Genomic DNA, 19,888 nt, shown 5'->3' on the forward strand with positions numbered 1-19,888 from the left:
GAAAATAATCTACTATATTTTAGGAAAACCAGCTGTCATGGTTAATAAAATTTACTTCACAAGATGATTCTGATTGAACCCTGAGAAATAACACATTTGCTTGGAAGTGCCTTGGTATGTTACAACATGTGATACCCAAACCTTGTTGTGCAGAATTGGAATGAAAATGATGATCATGCTTAATGAAGCAGCAGCCAATCTCAAATAATAACAATCCACAGCATCCTCTATATATTGCAGATTGCCTGAATCAAGAACGCTTCATGGTGAATATTTCTAAATCCCAGTGCCTAAAAGGAAAATCATGAGGTGCAACATTCAGATTTATTTTACATGGGAAGTGTAGCTCAGGCGCATCTCTTTCAGGCAATCCATGATTTTTGTCACTAAAAAAACCTGTGAAAAGCTTGGACCATGCCTAGCAGGCAGATACAGCATCCTTAGCACACAGTCTGAATAGCTGTGGGTAAAAAAAATGGCAATTGTAAAAGAGAAAAAGTGAAAACCTTTTGACTTCTTGATGAAAAAGCAGTTTGCAAGAGGGTTTGTTCACTTTTTATCAGGCAGGTTTGAATTGCGGAAAAGTAAGGAAGTGTGGAGTATCATGCTGAGTAAAGATAGAATGCTTCTGAGTGGGTAAAGGAAGATTAAGGACAGTGGAAGAGGTAAAAATGGTAGGAAGGGAGAGAAGCAATTAGTGGAAGAATATGAAGCAGATAAGGAAGGTATGCAAGGGAGAAAGGATAAATGTTTAAAGAGTATAATAAAGTGAATTAGAGACAGAGATTAGGAAAAAGAAGGTAAGAAATTGAAGAAAGAAAGTGAAAAGGCAAAAAATCCAGATGATCCATAACTACTTTCTAGAATAATACTGCTGATCAAACTGCTGCCTTACACTACATTCAACTTGTAGGCAATAAATAAATAAATGAAAATGTTCATTATTAAATTAAAATCAGGATATATACACATCCAAGGTACAATCTATAAGTAGAAATTTTGTTCTTTAAAAAAAGGAAAGGACAGAAAAAAGGCTATAGCATCTTACAATGGGCTGTGGGTACCCCATACCAACTGAACCAGCCTTCACGTCATAGGAGTCATACTGTGGAGAAAAACTCTGTAAAAGAAACAGAGAAAAAACAGAAAGAAAAAAAAAGAAAAAAAAAAAAAAAAGAAAAAATTGTGAATGCTACAAATAAGGTAATTCTTCTCTTACACTGGTATGGCAAATTTATGGAATAACTCATTTGTATCTACTGAGTAATACTGTTTGACATACAGCTGCCATATATTTACATCATTCAAAACAGAAGTACAGCCAATGTCTTCCTTCTGAGGTCATGGTAAAGTTAGCTCCCTAGGCTGGGTGTATCCATTTTTCATCTTGAGAGCTGGGCTGAACAAAAAAAATTACCATTCTCTCTCCTTTTATTCTTGTTTTATTCCTTTTAAGCTTCTTCTCCCAGTCTCTTTTCTTTTGGACTTAGTTGCCACTCAAGGAAGCTGATGAAATATTTTCTGTTGCACTAAAGAATGCAAATGTTTATTATTATTATTTTCCTGATTTCTTTTACCTGTGACTAATGAACAACTCATTTCGTATTAGCAGACTTAGTTAAAGGATATGGCATTGATGCAGTAATGACACATAAAGTGGCTGAGCAAGAAGGGTTGAATATATGCAGTGTTATCCCAAACCAGTGTGGAGCCAGCTTCTGCACTGGCCAGGTACAAGGCTCCTGTGCAACTGCTGTCAACCCTCTTGTCAGGATTCAACATCTTTGATGCAGCTTTGGAATGGGTGACTAATTCAGCCTTTTATCCTCTCCTGTGTCAGCATCAGCCCTCCCAAAGCCAGTAGCTCTCTCGCTATGCTACTGTGGTGTCAGTTAAGGCTGGTTAACAGACCCACTGGGACCTCTCCCAGAAGCTCTGTCCTGCAGGGGCAATCCCTTCCAGAATCAAATAAAAACAAGGTATCTTTCCTCAAGTTTCTAGTTTACCTGGGAGTGGAACTGTACGTGCAAGTTATAACCAGTGGCCTATATTCAAAAGTAGCAATTGTTTTAACGTGCAGTTTTTAACATCTGTAAATTTAGGCTCGGTCAATTGCATGGAAGACAATGCCATCTCTTCAAGCACTGCCTGGGGCTTAAATCCCGAACAGATCCAACTGCACAGAGACTTTAGTTACAATTAATTCTCTTGCTGAGCCTCGCCAGCTCTAGTAAAGTTCTTTGGTAATCGGAAATTAATTCAAAATGCAGAAAGCCAGAAGTAAAGAGGGAGCATGACAAACACTAGTTGCTTGGCACTTCCTTGCAAGCAGAAAGACTGTGTTTCAGTCTAATCTCGTGGGAATGTTTTTTTATTAAACATACATTTCATAAAATATAGGAAAGTATGAGAGTTCCCTAACCATTGAGTGGACATACTTCCTCCTACACACTCTTTCTAGTTAGAACTATTTCTAAGTTATGTAAGTGCTTCAACAAATCTGTCTCCAAAAAGTTTAAAAAATAAGATAAGGCAGAGATTTAATTGCACTTCAGGGACATTTTATGGTCAAAAGCCCAGAATAACAACAAAACTCCACCTACCACTCAGCTCTGCTTTTCAAAGGCACAAATGAGAAATAAAAGCAAAGCACCTGTGAAGGTGCAAGGGGGAGGTGCCTGCAATATTGCCTGGTATGCTTACAGACAACAATGTGGAAGCTGAACATAACAATGACTTACCCCTCCACTTATACTGGGACACGACTGGCAGATCCCAGGAGGCCCAGGAGCTCCAGGACTCCCTGGCTGTCCTGGTGGGCCAGGGAGACCATTTCTGCCTGGAACCCCAGGAGAACCCTGCAAAGACACAAACAGATACAGATGTTGTCACCTGCCTTCAGCTGCAAGGGCAGTGCAGGACAAGTCTTTGCATTGGTAACAAAGCCTTTGAACACAAGACCACAACCAAACATTCAGGGAAGACATAGCACAACATTTTCACACATGGAAACAATTCTTAGTTGCTAGAGCCTTATTGCAACTGATATTTGATCAAACGTGCTAGAAGTATGAATCAGTTCAATTCCTGAATCTAAAATCGATGCTGCTAGTGGAGTAATAGATTTTTTATTTTGCTACAGGGAAGAAGTATAACAAAACATAACAAATGTGACACTGTTTGGACTCATCTCTCTGTGTTCTTCCAGTTTAAATTTTTGAGAGTTTTGTTGAACTTAAAGGGATACTTCAAAATAACTACATGGTACAGTTCTTCAGATGGTGCAGATATCAGTGAAAGCTGGATATCTTAGCAGACTGGGTAAGATATATAACACTAGAGGAACTGGGCCTGATTTTGTTCATTTCCTTGGTGGGGAAAAAACGTTGTACTCACTGGGTCTCCTTTGGGGCCTCGGCTGACTACTCCAGGAGTCTAGAAAAGAAGAAAACTAATTAATTTTAAAAAGATAATAAAAATAAAACAAAAAATTTGCACACATAAACAAGAGCAAAGCACACTTAAACATTTGAATACAGTTTTATGAGATGAATTCCATTTATTCTTATTCAGTAAATTTAAAAGTTATAAATAAATGGGGTCTTTGGTCAGTCTATCTGCATTTTTTTTTGGCTCATCCACAGAATTACACCTCCCCCTCAGCCAAGAACCACGGCCCTAATAAAGTCAGTGGAGCTTTGCTGCTGAGCACAATGGGGACAGAAGTCCACTTACTGTGAACTTGCCCTGTAAAGGGCATTTTTCTTGCATCCTTCTCAGTGCAGCTTGTTCAGTGTGAGTATGTAGCTAATTCTGAATTCTCAGATTTATGGTTCCAATTTATTTATTTTTCAACATGTTACTGTCTGGATTTCCAATTTATGTACTCAGCTGCTAATGGATTGCAAAGAATATTCTGCTGAAACTATCTTGGGTCTTTCAAGGTGACATTTTCTTGCCATCCAAGGTCAACAGGACCAATGGGCTCATACATCAAAGAGAGAGGCTGGGGGAAGTATCCCACTTGTCCTTCATTATCAGAAACCCCAGAATTGATAAAATGAGTCTCTGGACACAGTGACAATCTCCATTATGCTTGTATGTACCACTCATTTACACCTCTCAAACTGTTCACTGAAGTAGCTCAGGTAATCCTGGGAGGAGTAGAGTTTCACCAGTGTGGTGCAAATAACACAGAGTGACGTTTCATGCTTAAGAAGATATACTCTAGAGCTGCAGAAATACATCTTCTCTCTCTTCCATTCACACATCCCTTTCTTCTGGGTAGGAATCTTCAATGTCTCTGTGGCAACCTCTGTACTCTAACAGAATCTCCTGGATCTTAAACACGGTTGAAATGTTCAGATAACCTCAGAGCTCAGTACAGCTGGCTCACTCCCTGGAGTGGTTAGGCAGGGGACTCGGCTTATACCAACATCCTTGACTTTCCTGAGGTTTAAGAAGTTGCTGTAACTGGCATAATTATGAAATGTGGGTGCTTATAAGAAAGATGGTGGTGAATTAGGGATGTGCAGTCTGAATCACCTTTTCTTTCCAGGGCATTAATCAGCAGTAAGTCTGTAAAAGGAAATTTGCTCTGTGATGGTGTAGAATTGAGTTGATAGGAAATGCAGACTCTCAGTATGGTGTGGAAATTCTCCAGTTTTCTTTGACCCTGTTCTGGCATTAGTTTCATGGATATAGATTGAGCATGTTGTCAACAAATAAGCTGTTTACATTATTCCTGTGCTTCTCCATAAAATGAAAAATGTAATGGCTAATTGCTGCCCTCTGTCCCTTCCTACTCTTTTTCTGTGCTGTTTTCTGTGTAAAACTGAGCTGAAAGACTTGATGCTTTCAGCTGCATAGCCCAAAGGACTAACAAGCATTTTATCAGAGCTGGTACCAATTCTCTGATAAAATACAGAAATATTCTCGAATTAAGCAAAAAAGGTAAAACTCTGTGTAAGTTCCAGCCGGTTTTTAAATTTGATATGCTGAAATTTGCCCATCCTAGGTATTTGCCTAAAGCCAGAAAGTGGCACTGAAAAGTGTTTAAGAACATCTAAACCAAAATGAATTGAGGTTGACACGGATCAAGGAGGTAGCAACACCAAAGAAGCAACACTGAGAATAAACCTACTCTTGGAGGTGGTGTTGTTGTTTGTGGACAAACTGGACAGCACTCTCCAAAAGGAATCTCTGGGTTGGGGCAGTCCAGCTCCTGGTCATCACAGATGATGTCATCGCAGAGAACAGACCCCGAGTCGCACACACAGATTTGGCATGGCTCTGGTTTCCAAACGTCCCTGTCAGCGTAAGCCTGCCCAAGATGGGTACATCCTGTGACTGGAAAAAAAAGAAGACAAAATAGTGTTTAATATTATTTTGAATGTTTTTTTTTTTCCAAATCAAAGATGAATAACATGAAAACTGTAGGATAGTTTGTTTTGTTTGCTACTGTAATACAGTTTATGCACATGAAAAAAAAGGCTAAATAGTCCCTTTCACGCACTGGAAAGGATCTGTTACATTAATTGCAGAGTCTGCTCTGAATGTAGAAACAGACATCAATGGAAACCTCCTGGAGCTGATCCAAAGCCCAATTAAATCTTTGATAATCTTCAGTCTGGAGTAATTTTAGTGTCAGACTGAGTTAGTGTCTAATTAGCAATTGAATTCTCCGCTGCAGCTAAAACGTGAACGTGCCAAACTTCTCAAACTGTATCATTGGCCCCCACCACGTGCCAGTGCCAGCACTTACTCATGGAAGAAGCCATCTGTCCAGCACGAGCTCTTGTCACTGGCACCCTGCATTAACAGCTAGCACCAAGGGGTTTCAAAGTCCTTTTTGAAAAGTCAACGTATGTGACAGATCTAAAAGAATGTTCACGTTAATTGCCCCAAATGGTTTGCAATTATTGTGTCATCTGGCCTGCTCAAATGTTACAAGTGGCTGTATTTTCAGAAAAAACATTGTTCATCTGTAATACTCATGGCCTTGTGAATTCCTTCCAACAGCTGTTTTACTGATCAACCTTGTCGTATATTATGAATTTGAAGTGACTGACAAAAACCGACTTCAAACATTAAATTTGGGGTTTGTATTTTCTTAAGAAAAAAATCATGATCCAGAAAGCTGGGTCATTGAAAAAAACAATATGAAAATAACACTACAAAGTTTTATAAGCTCATTTTTAGTTTTAGAAGTTATTACAAGCTTCAGATTACAAATATAAATATCAGTGAATGTCTTGAATAATGTTGTAATTTTTTTTACAGAATTAACTCAAAATAATTGTTTACAAATGTGAAATTCTTGAGAAAGAGCTATGTGTGAACCTACATCATTCTTGAAGCTTTAATACCAGGATAATTTACCTACTACACACCACCCTTCAAAAAGAAAACCAAAATGCCAAAAAGATGTAAATCAGAGCTCTGACATTAAAATTACCTCTGGCTCCAGGCAGAAATTTCTGAATGCCATCAAATTGTTGTAATGGTCATTATTATGTAGTATAAGACTGAATCCAAATTTATAGTGCAGTCCCTTCCTATGGATTATTCAATCCCTTCCATCCCTCCCCCTGCCTCTCCCCTGCATCTTTGATCTCCTTCTTTGCATTTTTTTCCTTTCTCTCTGTATTTGTGACTATCTGTTCCCATACCTGCCCCCAGGATCTTCGGACATCTTTAGATGCGTTTCCCCTCTTCTCATGCTCCCTCTGTGCTTCACCTTTCCTATAACACGATTTCAATTTTCATCTCCCGGGAATCCTCTTTTATTTTGTACATGAAGAGTTCACCTTCTTTATTGCCCTGTACTCAACTGAGATGAGTTTTCCCCTGCTCCCTTCCCAGTGCCTCACTCAGCTGCTTTTCCTTGTTCATATTAACCTGACTTTTTTGTCCAGTTCACCCATGAAATTCATCACCTCCTTGTATGAGCTCTGGAAGGGTGAATTGGGAATACAATCAACACATCATGACTAACTGAGAGGAGAGCTGGAGTGGGGATCTTGGAGCAGAGCTCTGCATGGGACAGGAGGTATTTTTTTCCAATTTCAACCCTCCTACAGGCTGTCTGTGCACACCAAATTATGTTATTTTTGCAATTTTTTCAATTATACTTTAAGGAAACAGGAAAATACTGTCTGTCAGGAGGCTGACACTACTTATGATTAAGACTTGATTTTGACCACTATCTTTATTAGGATAACAACAAGATGCATCAAGCTTCAAGAACCCTTTTCAGACATTTTGTTTGCCTGCTATCAAGCTGGGAGCCAATATTATACCTTCCTTTGACAACACAGAAAATCCTAAAATTAAAAATATTCCAATGGCATATGAAAATTCACCCCCTTCAAACATTCTCTATCACTTAGAAATTTACCTTTTCCTTTTGGGTCTCACAAGGAACTTCACATTCTGCACAAGAAAGGTGGAAAAGAACTGCTCATTTCCAGGACAGCCTCTTCCTCAGGCCCACACAACAGAGGGTCACAGCATCAGAGGATGCTGCTTCAAATGACACTTCCTAATAATGACTACCTTTAAAGAGGATCTAGACATCCTTCCTTAGCCTGCCAAATAAGGTCTAGTTTCTAAAAAAGTTACCTGTTTTCCCAGTTCTCACATTACATAACCATGCCCGTGGATCCCAGGTTAATAAGCTTATTCTCTGCTTAGTGAAGTGCTGACTGTTTCTGCAAGAAACATCTCCCTCCTTTTCACAAACCAGGGTTTCAGTGTGGGCATTTAGGGAAAAAAAATAAGCTGCCCAGGCTTGACAAGACTAATGACAAATGTTTCCTGACAAACAAGAAGGCTGAAATGCTTTCTACAAATGAAAAGTGTAGCATTATGAATGAAATCTTCTTTCTAGTCTCTCTAGTGACTCAAGAGAAAAAACAAATTATACATTGCAAAAGCTGAGTAGTTCAATGTACCAGTGGCTCACTGTACACATGAAACCCTCATGTGCTGTGGGAGGCAGAAAGCCATCCAAGCTACTGGGGGGGGGGTTAGAGCTTGTTATCCATCTCAGAAGAGCTGGTTGGATACACCCTGGAGACCAGGGATGGGCAAAGATCCATGTCAGTGACTCAGCTGCCACTCCACTTAAAGCACTTCCCAGGTCAACAGGTTAAAAGATTCTTTTCATTTGTAAACATAACGAGGAAGGGGAGAAATTATTTTTCTTCAGGGCACGTTTAGATATAATTGTTAAATAAAGATACTGTGGTACGGATCTAAAAGAACTTAATATTGTTACTGCTTGCACTTGTTAATGGACATTTATATGAATTGTATACACATATAAAAAGATGCATAGTGTACACACCTTTCCATACCCCAAGGATGTGTTTGATTAATTGTAATATTCAGATTTTCAGCTCTCAGTATCACTTTCTTAGTGAACCGCATTTCTTTCAAAACTGCATTTTTTTAAACTATGTGTTTAAGACTCCAAAGTTCACTAGGAAATTCATATCCAAGGATTTGCACTTTCTTATGTCCATTTTCTTTTTAAATCCTTACTTCATTTTCATTGATTTGTTCTGTTGCTTTGTTATTTTCAGAGATGTGATCCTGCTACCCTACTATGATGAGGACAGCTTGGATGGGGAGCAGAAAAAAGGCCACCCTTCCCATACTTTTGCACTGCTGGTTAGAAAAGATTCTGTTTTCAAAGCAGCAGCAGAGGCTTTTCTCAGTGACCAGCTTTTCCCACCGAGAGCACTCACCTTTCCATATTTTAGTAAACAATATAAATAAAAAAAATGGAAATTCAAAGTATGTGAAAACAATTGACATGATTTTACAGTAATAAGCAAATAAAGCAGATTTCTCTGCATTTTTACAAGATTGTCATTCAGTTATTCTACAGTAGATGGCATCATTTAACAGAAAGAAGACAAAAAGTCAAAGACATATGGATATAATAACATTCATATTTGCTTCTAACTTTCTGGACATCATTGTTAAATGAATTAAGAAATAAGCTAGGAGAGCTGCAATGAAAATCGCTGTGGCCTTTGGCAGAATGAAAGCATTAAAAAGGTTTCCAAAGGAAACTCACATCTGGGAAGACTTAGGCTGTTAAAGACACCCCCTCTGTGCTCAGATGTAGATCTGTGTGTCAGCATGTTATGACATAACGCATTTTGCATTGCTCATAAAGATTAACCATTAGCTCCAAAATCCTTTGGAAAGCTGATTTGTGCTAAAGCACTGGCGAATAACACATAGGAGTAATGAGGTTATAAAAAAGCTGACTTGTCTACTTCTTGACTTGTGTTATAACAGTCACATACTTGCCAGCTTTTCTTATTGATTCTTAAATGTACACATCAGCCTAAGATTTAAAAAAAATATTTGAACTCAACAGTATTTGCCTATAGCAATGCAAAATCTTATTCTTCTCCCCAAAGCCCTAAGCAGAGTGGCTGTACAGCACTTCATTTGTGTGGCAGTTACTGCAATGGTTTGTTGGAAGTTCTGTCAATCTCTAGTGCACTGTAAAAAAAGTTAAATATTTGAAAGCCTGAATAACATCACATTTATGCTGTTTATTGAGCATTCACATTGTTAAAGATTTTGCTGTGAGTAGCATTTCTCTGGGCCAGCTCAAATAGTGAATAAAAGAAAGAAGAGGCAACACAATCTCTGTCATATGCTGGTTTTGAATTATTTCCCATTTCAAGCAAACTAACAGTGGGAACTGAAAGGAAAATCACTATTTAGTTGCAAAGCACCTATAACTGTGGTACATAAAAGAGATCAGATGGGTAAAAGGGGAAACAAATAAGGTCATGACAGGCCTAAAGGATGGCAGATGTCATATGGGACACAACCCCAATCCCAGTGAGGTGAATGGGAATTTGTTCTTGATAACAAATGAACTGAGAAGCTGACCTGTTCTGTAGCTGCTTTTGGCTTTGCATTTGTGCAAGTACCGTGATCATGACTTAACCACAATTACATGGCAAAAGGAAAAAATTTCCTAATAGTATCCTCAAAGACCACAGGCTTTTCCACTTTGGATAGAGCAAATGTCCAGCTTTTGCATTAGGAGCAGACTCACATATCCCACTTGCAGAGAAGTGACTAAATGGTCAGAAATTAAAGAACATCTTGAACTTGTCTGGTTCTGCCTCAGGAAGGGCCATAGTCCACACAGAGGTGACTCATGGTCCTCCAGCAGTTGCCTGATGATGGCTTGGGAAACAAAACTGAGGAGCTTTGATCTGTGAGAATCTGATCACAAATGCAGTGAGTCAAACAAACAGCTTTTTGCTGTATTTAAGGTGAATCTCGTAAAGGCTAAAGCACTGAGATGAAGGAGGCCTTGCCTCTGACTGGATTCAAAGCCTGCTGAAGCTAAGAAGGGTTTTTTTGCTGCTTTTCAACCGTACAACTGTGCTTCCTTGCTCTGACCTGGTTTTGCTCATTCTTCCCCGCAGTTGAGTAGATGGAGGAATCCATCCCAGCCTCTGCAGCAATGCTGCTTTCCATTTACTGAGCAGAAAAGAATGCCACAGCGTCTATCTCGAAGCAAATGGTTTGGGCTCCCTGTCTGGTATGATGATGATGTTTATAAGAAACCCAAACATGCTCGTTCCATCCTCGTGTTAGTAATGGAAACAAAAGGACTCTCATAATGAATGAATTGGCTTGCTGAGCCAGAATGGCCTGGCTTGTTGGCCTGGTCTCCCCTCAGGTTAAGTGCTGAGTACCCAAAACAGTCTGAAATCACTGTCTTTTTCAGGGAGTCAGAAAAAGAGGCGGAAGTAAAGGAAAAGAAATGGGTTAACAAGTGGGGTTTTTTCAACTGCAAGGCCTTCAGACACTCTTTCAGCTGGAATTGTCTTAAAACAACGAGCTAATAAATTGAGTCTGTTTCACACAGGGCATGAGGACTTAAGGGTCAATTTGGGCATCCCTACCTATTAGGACATTTTCAGGTAATATTTTATAAGGCTTGTCATCATGTGATCAGAGGTATCAGGAAAGAAACCTCAATTCAGAAATCACTTCAATGCAGACTGTGAAGAATCGGACTGGGTCCATCTTAAAAAATCCTTCCCTGCTCCATGAGCTGTGTAGCAGGAAGAACTGCTACCAGGTGGAATGGAAAAGAATGAATGAACAGTTCACAGATTTCCCAAGTTTCACACCAAACAAGAACGGCTGCATCCTGTGCTTTCAGAATGAAACCAAAGCTCTCTTACTACGAGGGATGCTCGTCTGCCAAGAAAGCTGGCCTTGGAACAGCTCTGCCACAGCGCCAGTCCCAGTTTTCCCTTTCTCTCACATGCAGAGTAAGAAAGAGAAAGCTGCCTAAAAGAATGCTGGTTAAGCAGAACACAGTACTTGTCTGTCAGCAGTATTGTGGCGTGGAGTCACACACTGTTCCACCCACAATGTATAGAAGAGGCTGAATTCTTGGGCTAAGGACCCTTATGTCATACAGTCAAACTGTCCTTGCTCTGACACCCAACCATTCTATCTACCAGATTACAAAAATAAATAAGAAAAAAATCAGGCCTGCACTGGTACAAGCAAGTACTTGTATTTTAAACAAATAATTTCTTGTTCCCTTCTTTTGTCTTTATATGCTACAAATGCTGCAACGTTTCTGGAGTCTTTAAACGCTTTAGAAATGTATCTTAAGGATGTTTACTACCAAGTAAAACACAAATTGCCTCAATTTTTCTTGCAGATGATTGGCTTTTTTTCCTAATCTTTCAAAATGTGATTCAAGAACTCTAATTTTCCTGCTTTATCTTCAGGGGGTTGTTGTTCTTTTCAAAGGTAATGTGGTCTAAAGAAGTTGAATGTGTCACATTGTTTTGTCTCAGCACTTCTATGTCACAAATTGCTCTATTTGGGCATGCATGCTGACATCCTTGAATGATGTTCTTCATACAACTTCTAAAGGTCACTCTACCACAGCAGTGCTGCAAGGAAATAGTGATGAGCAATATCCCACCAGTGATATTGTTACACAACAGCCTCTCTGGCTTCAAGCTGGTGTCCAGGGTGAGAGACAATGGCAGAAGAGTTTCCTTGTTTCAAAACTGCTAATAAGCAAACAAAGTGCATGAAGGTTTCCTTGTTTTTTTAGTTGGTGGGGATTGGTTTTGGAAGAACTTTCGTTTCAGGCTGAGTCATACAAGGTGCAGGATGGAGCAGATTGTTATATACCTATCACCCTACTTCTTTTTGGGGGTTGCCCAGAGAATTATTCATTCTGTTTCTGGACTCACAAAAGTCATGTTGAGAAAAACACCTGATGGGTGCAAGAGATGGTTATACTCCTTTTGTTCTTAACTATTCCTTGACAACATCGTGGCCTATACTGTTTTTTCTAAGGGAGGAAGATATTCCTGAATGACATCTCTGTTGAAATGTTATTATGGGACTTCCTTTCCAAAGTCTTCTCTCAACAGGTTCTGTCTGTAACTCAGTTATATCTATGACTGACTTTTTAGTAGAGATTAACCTCTTTTTCCATAAGGTGCAGAATGCAGATAATTCCTTCCTGGTTAAGGGTAATCACTGCCTGATCAAAACCTCACTTGATTTTACTGGGCTTTGAATCAGCCCAAAGAACATCAGCTTCTAATTATTCTGATGGGAACTGCAGCTCTTCAGTGCCTGAGAGATCAAATCTTTTAATAAGGATAACCATTTGAATTAGATCAGGACACAAAGTAAGAAAGAATTTCATCTTAGTTCAGTGCATTCAGTGTTTTTTAGAGGGATCATTGCATAATTCTTCAGCTACTCTTCCAGTTATTGGTAAAATGCCCATGAGATTTTTCCATCCCCTCTGTTCTTACATTACAATATTTTTTGGCACATCACCTTTTGTGTGATTTGGTGTCCCTCTAAAAATAAGCAACAAGCTGCAAGCACTTCATTTGTGGCTCTTTCTTTCTTTGTAGTACTGGCTCAAATTCTTACTACCCTGCAGTAATCTGATTTTAATGTGCTTCTCGTCTTTAGTCAGTGATGCCAAATGGCATAAAGACTCTTGTGTCTTAAACCAAACAGAAACTGACATAAATTCAAGGTTTAATATGACTACTGATGGTTTAATGGATTTGTTAGCTTCTTTAAACATACATCCTGCCCACTCCTTGAGTAGTCAGTGAAGACTTATACAGTCAGAATCCAACTGTCAAGGTAATCTTGTTTTGAACACTTGACCACTTCCAATTCTATTCCATAATAAGCTGACCTAACATATTTCTAAAGAAAAACAACATCTTCAAGCTCAACATTATTAGGATCAATTAAGTGGAAAAAAATTAACAAAATCCAGCACAAGATTTTGTCAGAACTTTAGAATAAAGGCATAGCTCAAAGAAATACTTTTGTGTTTCTGATTTTAGCTGAGATCAGGAATAGTTTATAACATTGGAGCGTTCTTTGCAATATTTATTACAGTAGGTCTGTTGTGGGAAGAATAATGAAAAACTGGAAAAGACATTGTTTTCAGGTTTCCCAGACTGTACAAGCACTCTGACAGATCCAAGGCACCATAAAAGTGAGATTCAGCTTCTGATCTGCTATGTGAAAAGGAATGAATGGACACAGATAACTGTTACTTCTTGCTCTAAATAGCACTGAGCTACTTAATTCAAGAGACTTGAAGCTTTTCACATGGTGAAACCCAAAGATTACGTGGGGAAAAAGTATGTTTTTTGTTTTGAACTGCCTAACTTTGTAATCAAAATAATTTTTGTCAGGTGATTAAAATTTCAAGGGGGATGTGACCCCCTCTTTCCCCTTAGCTCTGTGAGAGGACTAGCGAATTTATGCAATGCTGTTTCTGTGGTTTGCCTTGGAAGAAATCAGCTTGATTCAATGCCTCTCTCCTGAGGCTGAAGCAGATGGGAAATGTTACAATGCAGAATAGTACATGTGGTAATATCATTTATATATTCAGATACCTTGGACAAAGTCAGCCCCAATATAACTCCATGGCCATAGTGAATTTACATCAGAGATGAATAAAGCAGTAGGGGGTCAAATTCTACACTAGCATAAGTGCCTGTACAATTTTGTTGTTTTCCCTGTAATTTCAGAAGTTGGAAGTAAATGAAAGGTTTGGTTCTTATGTTTCGTATTCCTGTGAAGGATTAAACTACTCTGGCATATTGTCTAAAGAAAGAGAGTCATATCTTTGGCTGCCAAAAAAATTAAAGGTATTTGTAATTTAGGAGGTCACGGTGGGATTCCAAATGCATAGGGCATCATTAACCTAGTTTCATCTGCAAAACAGTTGTATCCATTCACTCCTTGTTTCAGTTTGTACTAATTCACCCCGCATCCATTTCAGACAGTTTGTTGGATACAGATGGCAGTGCTTGAAATTCTTCCTAATCTGCCTCATAGAGGATATTAAATGGCTATTTGTACACTGGATACAACGTTCTTATTGTCAACTTCCTAGGGCTACTAAAGTGAGTATTGTGAGGGTTTTCTCAGGGTACCAAAGACAACTTTCTTAATTTTGTGACCACTTTTAAGTTTCAAGACCTATGCCTGGCCATTTTTCAAATACAAAGGCATAAGGACCTCCCTAACTAATTCCCTTGTGAGGTGAAATTCCACACTCTTGGTGCAGTGAAGAATCAGAAGAGAGATGACTTTTTATTAATATCAGAGGTCAGAAGCCCTACTACTGAAGCGGCTGCCTGATGTCTGGCACAGATTTAGCTCTCCCTGCTCTGTACAGCAACACCAGCTGGCACAGACTGAGAAAAAACAGCAGTGCATAGCAGAGGAGGGCTAGAACATCTTCAGCAGACACAACCAGATCTGCCACAGTTTATCTGCCACAGCCCTTAAAAGGTATGAGTGGACGAGCTAAAGCCAGAGAACACCTGATAAATGAAAAGCCTCTGTACTGTTTTGGGTTGTTTTGGTTTTGGTTTTGTTTGTTTGTTGGGTTTGGGGGGTTTTTTTGATTCTTCACTGAAAGATGGTTATATCACTCTTTCTCTCAGCTGCTCTAAGAGGAAAATAATCAGTTGGACTTGAAAACCTCTCTTCTTTCCTTTTTTCCTCCCCCTCCTCCATATTTATGCTATTCTGCTCATACCAAAAAGAGGGATCTACAAAGAGGACCACCCTGCCAACAGCTAAGCCACCAACAGGCTGAGAATATTGTGCAAAGAATCTTCAAAATGTCTGAGCAGATTTCAATTACTCTTTTCAAAGATTTGCAATTCCCACTACACAGCCCATTGTTTGCTTTCACTAGGACATTCTTCTCTTAAACACTGGCACAGAATGACTACTGCTCTGCAGGGAAACAAGCAAACACCATACAGTAGATTTAAAGCCAAACACTGAAAAGATATAATTTTTTTTTTCTTAAAAAAAAGAGCCTCTCATGAGCATAAAAGTGTTTCCCAAGAAAATATGAATCCTATTTTTACTGTTTATAGCTCAAGAAGGCATTGGGGATGTAGTTTATCCTCCTTTGATGCTCAGCGTGGCAATTACACTGAACATCAAAGGAACAATGAGCGAGGCTTCCCATAATTCCCATTAACTCTGTTCGGGTGAGCAATTGTTCTGTCGTGTCTGTTTAAAAAAAAAAAAAAAAGGAGATGCAATTTTGCTCTTGCTTATTCTCCTAAAAGAAAATGGAAAGAAGGAAAAGAGAAGCAGCAGCACAAAGGGAAAGAAGAGACAGAAAAAAAGAGATGTTTGCCTCAGACAGCCTTCTAATGCACCGACTGGTCACTGGGCGTGAACTGCAGGGAGTTTCAGTGGGAACTAATTATGTCCAGAAGTTTTCCAAGAACTGCCAGCACTGAATTGCTGTGGGAAGTAGTTTCCAGACACAGATCATGCTTTCATATCTACTGCTTCAAACGTGCACGGGATGTTCCTGTGATTCTGCTGCCCTTTGCAGTGCTGAGATTGGGAATAAAGAGGTGCCTGAAGGTACCACAGTGGCCCATAGAAGGTTTGCACATGGAAGGGAATCCTTCATTGCCTGACAGGAGGGAAGAGATGCCAGTGCCACCCTCGAGGATGGGATGCACAGAAACTGAAAGAGAAATCCAGCAGCAGAAAGGGATGGGTCTCCTGTTGTTACAGGGAAGGCAATTCTGGTACGAACTCAGCTAAACTCTTAAATCTACAAGTCACATCTCTCATTCCTTAACAGTCATTTGGGTGCCTCTTTAGCCCTAAGAGAAGGCCCTAGGCTTTCAATATAAAAAAACCCCCACATTCAGCCTTCAGATATATAACTTTTCATTATCCTCACATTCTCCCTGTTCAGTGTCCTGTGTGTTCTTTCTCCTCTCCTCTTCATGGAGCACTTGTGTGAATCAAAGGAAGACAAAAATGTGCAGACATTGTTAAAGAAAGTACCATTTTCATCCTCATTCTGATAGTTCATGTTTAAATGAAGGGTTTGACATAAATGAGGGAAAATGGAAGTAGTCTCTGAGCTAATCTGAAAGGAATCTCTTCTGCTAAACTAAACAAAGCCAGAAGTCCCAGAGCTGAAGTTTATCCAAACTAAAGCCAACAAATGGTTGTTGTTGGAGGGGGTTATATCATGTTTTCCATTGTCATGTTGACATAAAACAGGCAGAGGCTTCCACTTTGCAAACTTGGAGACAAGATTGGCTCTGAAGTGAAAATAAATAAGAGCAGTGGTTGGAAGTAGGTTAGGTTTGCTCAAAGCAAAATGGAAAGAACCTTTCCTATGAAATACAAGATGAGAAAAATACTTACTGCTTGGAAATATAAATTAAATTTATATTTACTATGCTTCTGTGTGAAAGATGTGTTCCTCTACAGTCAGTGATGGTCCTCATTCCTCCAACATTTAAGATAGGATAAGTTCACCTCTTTGTTTCTCTGTTGAGATTTTCTGACTCCTCTAGTATGTAAATTTTTACTGCCTATGGATATTATCAGTTGATTAGCCATAACCAGGAGAGGTGCAAGTGTTAATATCAGAAATTGTTATGTAGTCTCTTCTACACGTATATATAGAAATCTTATTTCCCTGAAACATAAGGCATCTGACTGTGCTGAATGGAAAAAGATCAGGATATTCTATGGGAATTCCTTATAGATTTTTCCAGGGACAACACATCTCTCATCAGGGAAGCCACAGAGGGGACAGAAAGCAAAGCTTCACAAACCCTGTGCCTCAAAAAATTCAATGGAAGAAAGAAAATCCATAGAGAAGTAGTTGTTGTGCAGCAATAACCAAACCAGCACTGGCTCCCATCTCTGGGAGCAGCATGGCCATGGAAAACAGCATCAGAGAGTCACCACTGAGCATCTCTGAACCAGAGACTCCATCACTGTGACAAGCGTGGCCCAAACTGCCTTCCCTCCATTGGATCCCCTAGGCTGGAGATGGGCAGCATGCTGAGGGTTAGGGGCTGCAGCATTCTGCTGCACCCCCTCCATGATCCCCTCAACCACATGACCTGAAGGGATGGAAGTGAAATAACACTTCTTGTACCTCTCCTGCAGAAGGAATCACATCTGTGCCCAGTTCTGCTTCTGTACAAGGAATGTTGTGATGGCTACGTTGAAGGAGAGGTAGGCTGGCAAAGTATTGCAGCAGGTAAAATGATGGCACTAAAGTTTTTGTTCCATTTTGCCAAAACCCAAAGTCGGAATATCTCAAAACTATAGACAGGTGGTGGTAGGTACTGAACTCTAAACCATGTTAAAGTCATGCAATCTACAATTTACCAAGCTGCTACTGGGAGAATGAGCTAACAGTTGAAATGCTGAATCAGAACAGATTTCATTATACCCTTTTCAAGTCTGAGTTTCATTTTTTTGGGTGCTGCCAATAGTAAATTGAATTTTGCTCCATCACATTGAACTGCAATGATGTAGGACTCTAATCCAGTTACTTAAAGACAAAAAAAAACCCCATTATGTTAAGAGCACCTATTTGCCATTGCCAACAATTTCCCTGCATTTAGCTGAGATCTTTTGCCTAATTTCTTAAACAAGCATGACTAAAGGACAGCCTAATCTTGAGTATTAATGGGTATGACCATTGCACTGATTTCTAATTCTGTGGGTTTTGATGGCTTATTACTTCAAATCAGCAAATTAAAACTTGCAACAGTAAGAGCTGCTGTGGCTTGTGCTCTTCTCCAGACTGTGAAGCTACCACAAAAACATCAGGAGCGATGCCGTTTTCCTGGTGCCCACCAGCCTGGGAAAGTGTGCTTTGTTATTGTTAGCCCCTACTGGTAGGCTGAACCTTTCAACTCTGAAGAGATTGCTTTTAATCCAGAGTGCTAAAGGACAGCCTGCATCATTCCCATCACTGACCCTCGGCACAGTGTCCCAGTCACAAAGCCGGGTAGGTCCCATTTTCTGCAGATTTGTGATTAAAACAAGGTGTGGAATCACAGAATATGCCGAGCTGAAAGCGGCCCATCAGGATCATCAAGTCCATCTCCTGGCCCCGTGCCAGACACCTCAAGAATCCCACCATGCTCCTGAGAGCATTGTCCACATGTTTCTTTAACCCTGACAGCCTTGGTGCTCTGTGACCAACACTATAACATAAATGGGACAATGTCTAATGTCAGTCTGGTTTTTCAACCAGTCTGGGAAACAAACAAACAAACAAAATATATTAATTCACTCCCTTCTTTCTCGTAAATAGCATTATTAAAGCTAGCACCCAGCTGTAGTGCAAGGCTGGCATCAGCCAAGAGTTTGCAAGTGACACCTGGCTGCCTATTTCAAACCTCAACATTTGAGCAGAAGCTGGAAGAGGAAATAGGATCTGCTTGTAATCTGCAGCACTGAGAGCAATTGTATCTATTGTGACTGAGGCATCAACAGTAATATTTGTGCCAGAGACAACACCCTTCTACCTCTGCTTCTTCCCGCTGTAATTAAGCAGTGGATGTTTCCAACTCCACCTCCTCTTTTAAAAAAAATCAGTCTATGTAGATTCGGTGATTTGGTCTCCACTCAAAAATAAATCTGGGAAATAATGAAAGGGTTATATAATAGTCTCATTTTCCTAAGGCTAATGTGTTCCAGGGATGTGTGATATAAAATGTGTTTATGAAATTTGTCATATTTCCAAGAACATATATATATATAATGTTTAGAGGGGGTGGATTCCCCAGGCTTTCATTTAGCATGATTTTTCCATACCAGAAAGGAATGTTTCAGTTTTCCTAAGCACAACCTTGTCTGCCGTGGGCTCACTAAAAAACAGTTAGGAAAAATGGAAGAAGAGGAGTAGACCCCTGATATTTCATTACTTCACATAGTCCAGACTATTTATGATGGCTAATTACCTGTTGGCACACAGACGCACATCATCTGCTTTGACTGTCAAAACTCTGGAGGAGAGCTTTTTCTGTGTTACCAAAAACCTCTGAGGAAAGATAGTTCTTACCATTGTTAGCACCACCCTTAAAATGGCATTTTATCAACCAAGAACACACGTGTGCGATGTTACATGGAGCTATAACTGCTAAACATGACAGTCTGGCAGTCTCACTGCATCTTCACAGTACCCATCCCCTTCATAACCTATTTAATACTTCCCACTTAATAGAAGAAGAAGTAAAATGGTCAAGTCAGCTCTTTACAAGTTTTCCTAAAATATCATCCTTTTATCAAGGATCAGAAGTGGGTGCTCAGAATGAAAAGTCATTTGCATGCTGCCTTCTGGAATCTACATGTAATGGTTATATTTCATTTCAAAACCGTTAATTGTGACTGGGAGTAATATGAAGGGTCAATAAGTCTTTTCAGAGGTATTTTAGTATTCAGTCATTACCTCAGAAATGAGTTTCCTGACCAAACATCCAAGATAATACTTACATTACAA

At 39.6% G+C, this 19,888-nt stretch overlaps 1 protein-coding gene across 1 annotated transcript in view; it reads right to left on the minus strand.

Annotated features, from left to right (window-relative positions):
• COL3A1 (collagen type III alpha 1 chain) overlaps window positions 1-19,888 on the minus strand; it is a 50,244-nt gene that overhangs the window by 26,980 nt on the left and 3,376 nt on the right. The window contains exons 2-5 of the mRNA XM_027884438.1: window positions 5,144-5,349; window positions 3,397-3,435; window positions 2,742-2,858; window positions 1,049-1,120 (exon numbers count right to left, since the gene is read on the minus strand). Of these exons, the coding sequence (XP_027740239.1) occupies window positions 1,049-1,120; window positions 2,742-2,858; window positions 3,397-3,435; window positions 5,144-5,349 (434 nt within the window). The remainder of the gene's footprint in view (window positions 1-1,048; window positions 1,121-2,741; window positions 2,859-3,396; window positions 3,436-5,143; window positions 5,350-19,888) is intronic.

Source organism: Empidonax traillii, unplaced genomic scaffold, assembly GCF_003031625.1.
Source record: "Empidonax traillii isolate 1590-97213 ecotype Southwest subspecies unplaced genomic scaffold, ASM303162v1 scaffold145:size929809, whole genome shotgun sequence".
Taxonomy (NCBI): Eukaryota; Metazoa; Chordata; class Aves; order Passeriformes; family Tyrannidae; genus Empidonax; species Empidonax traillii.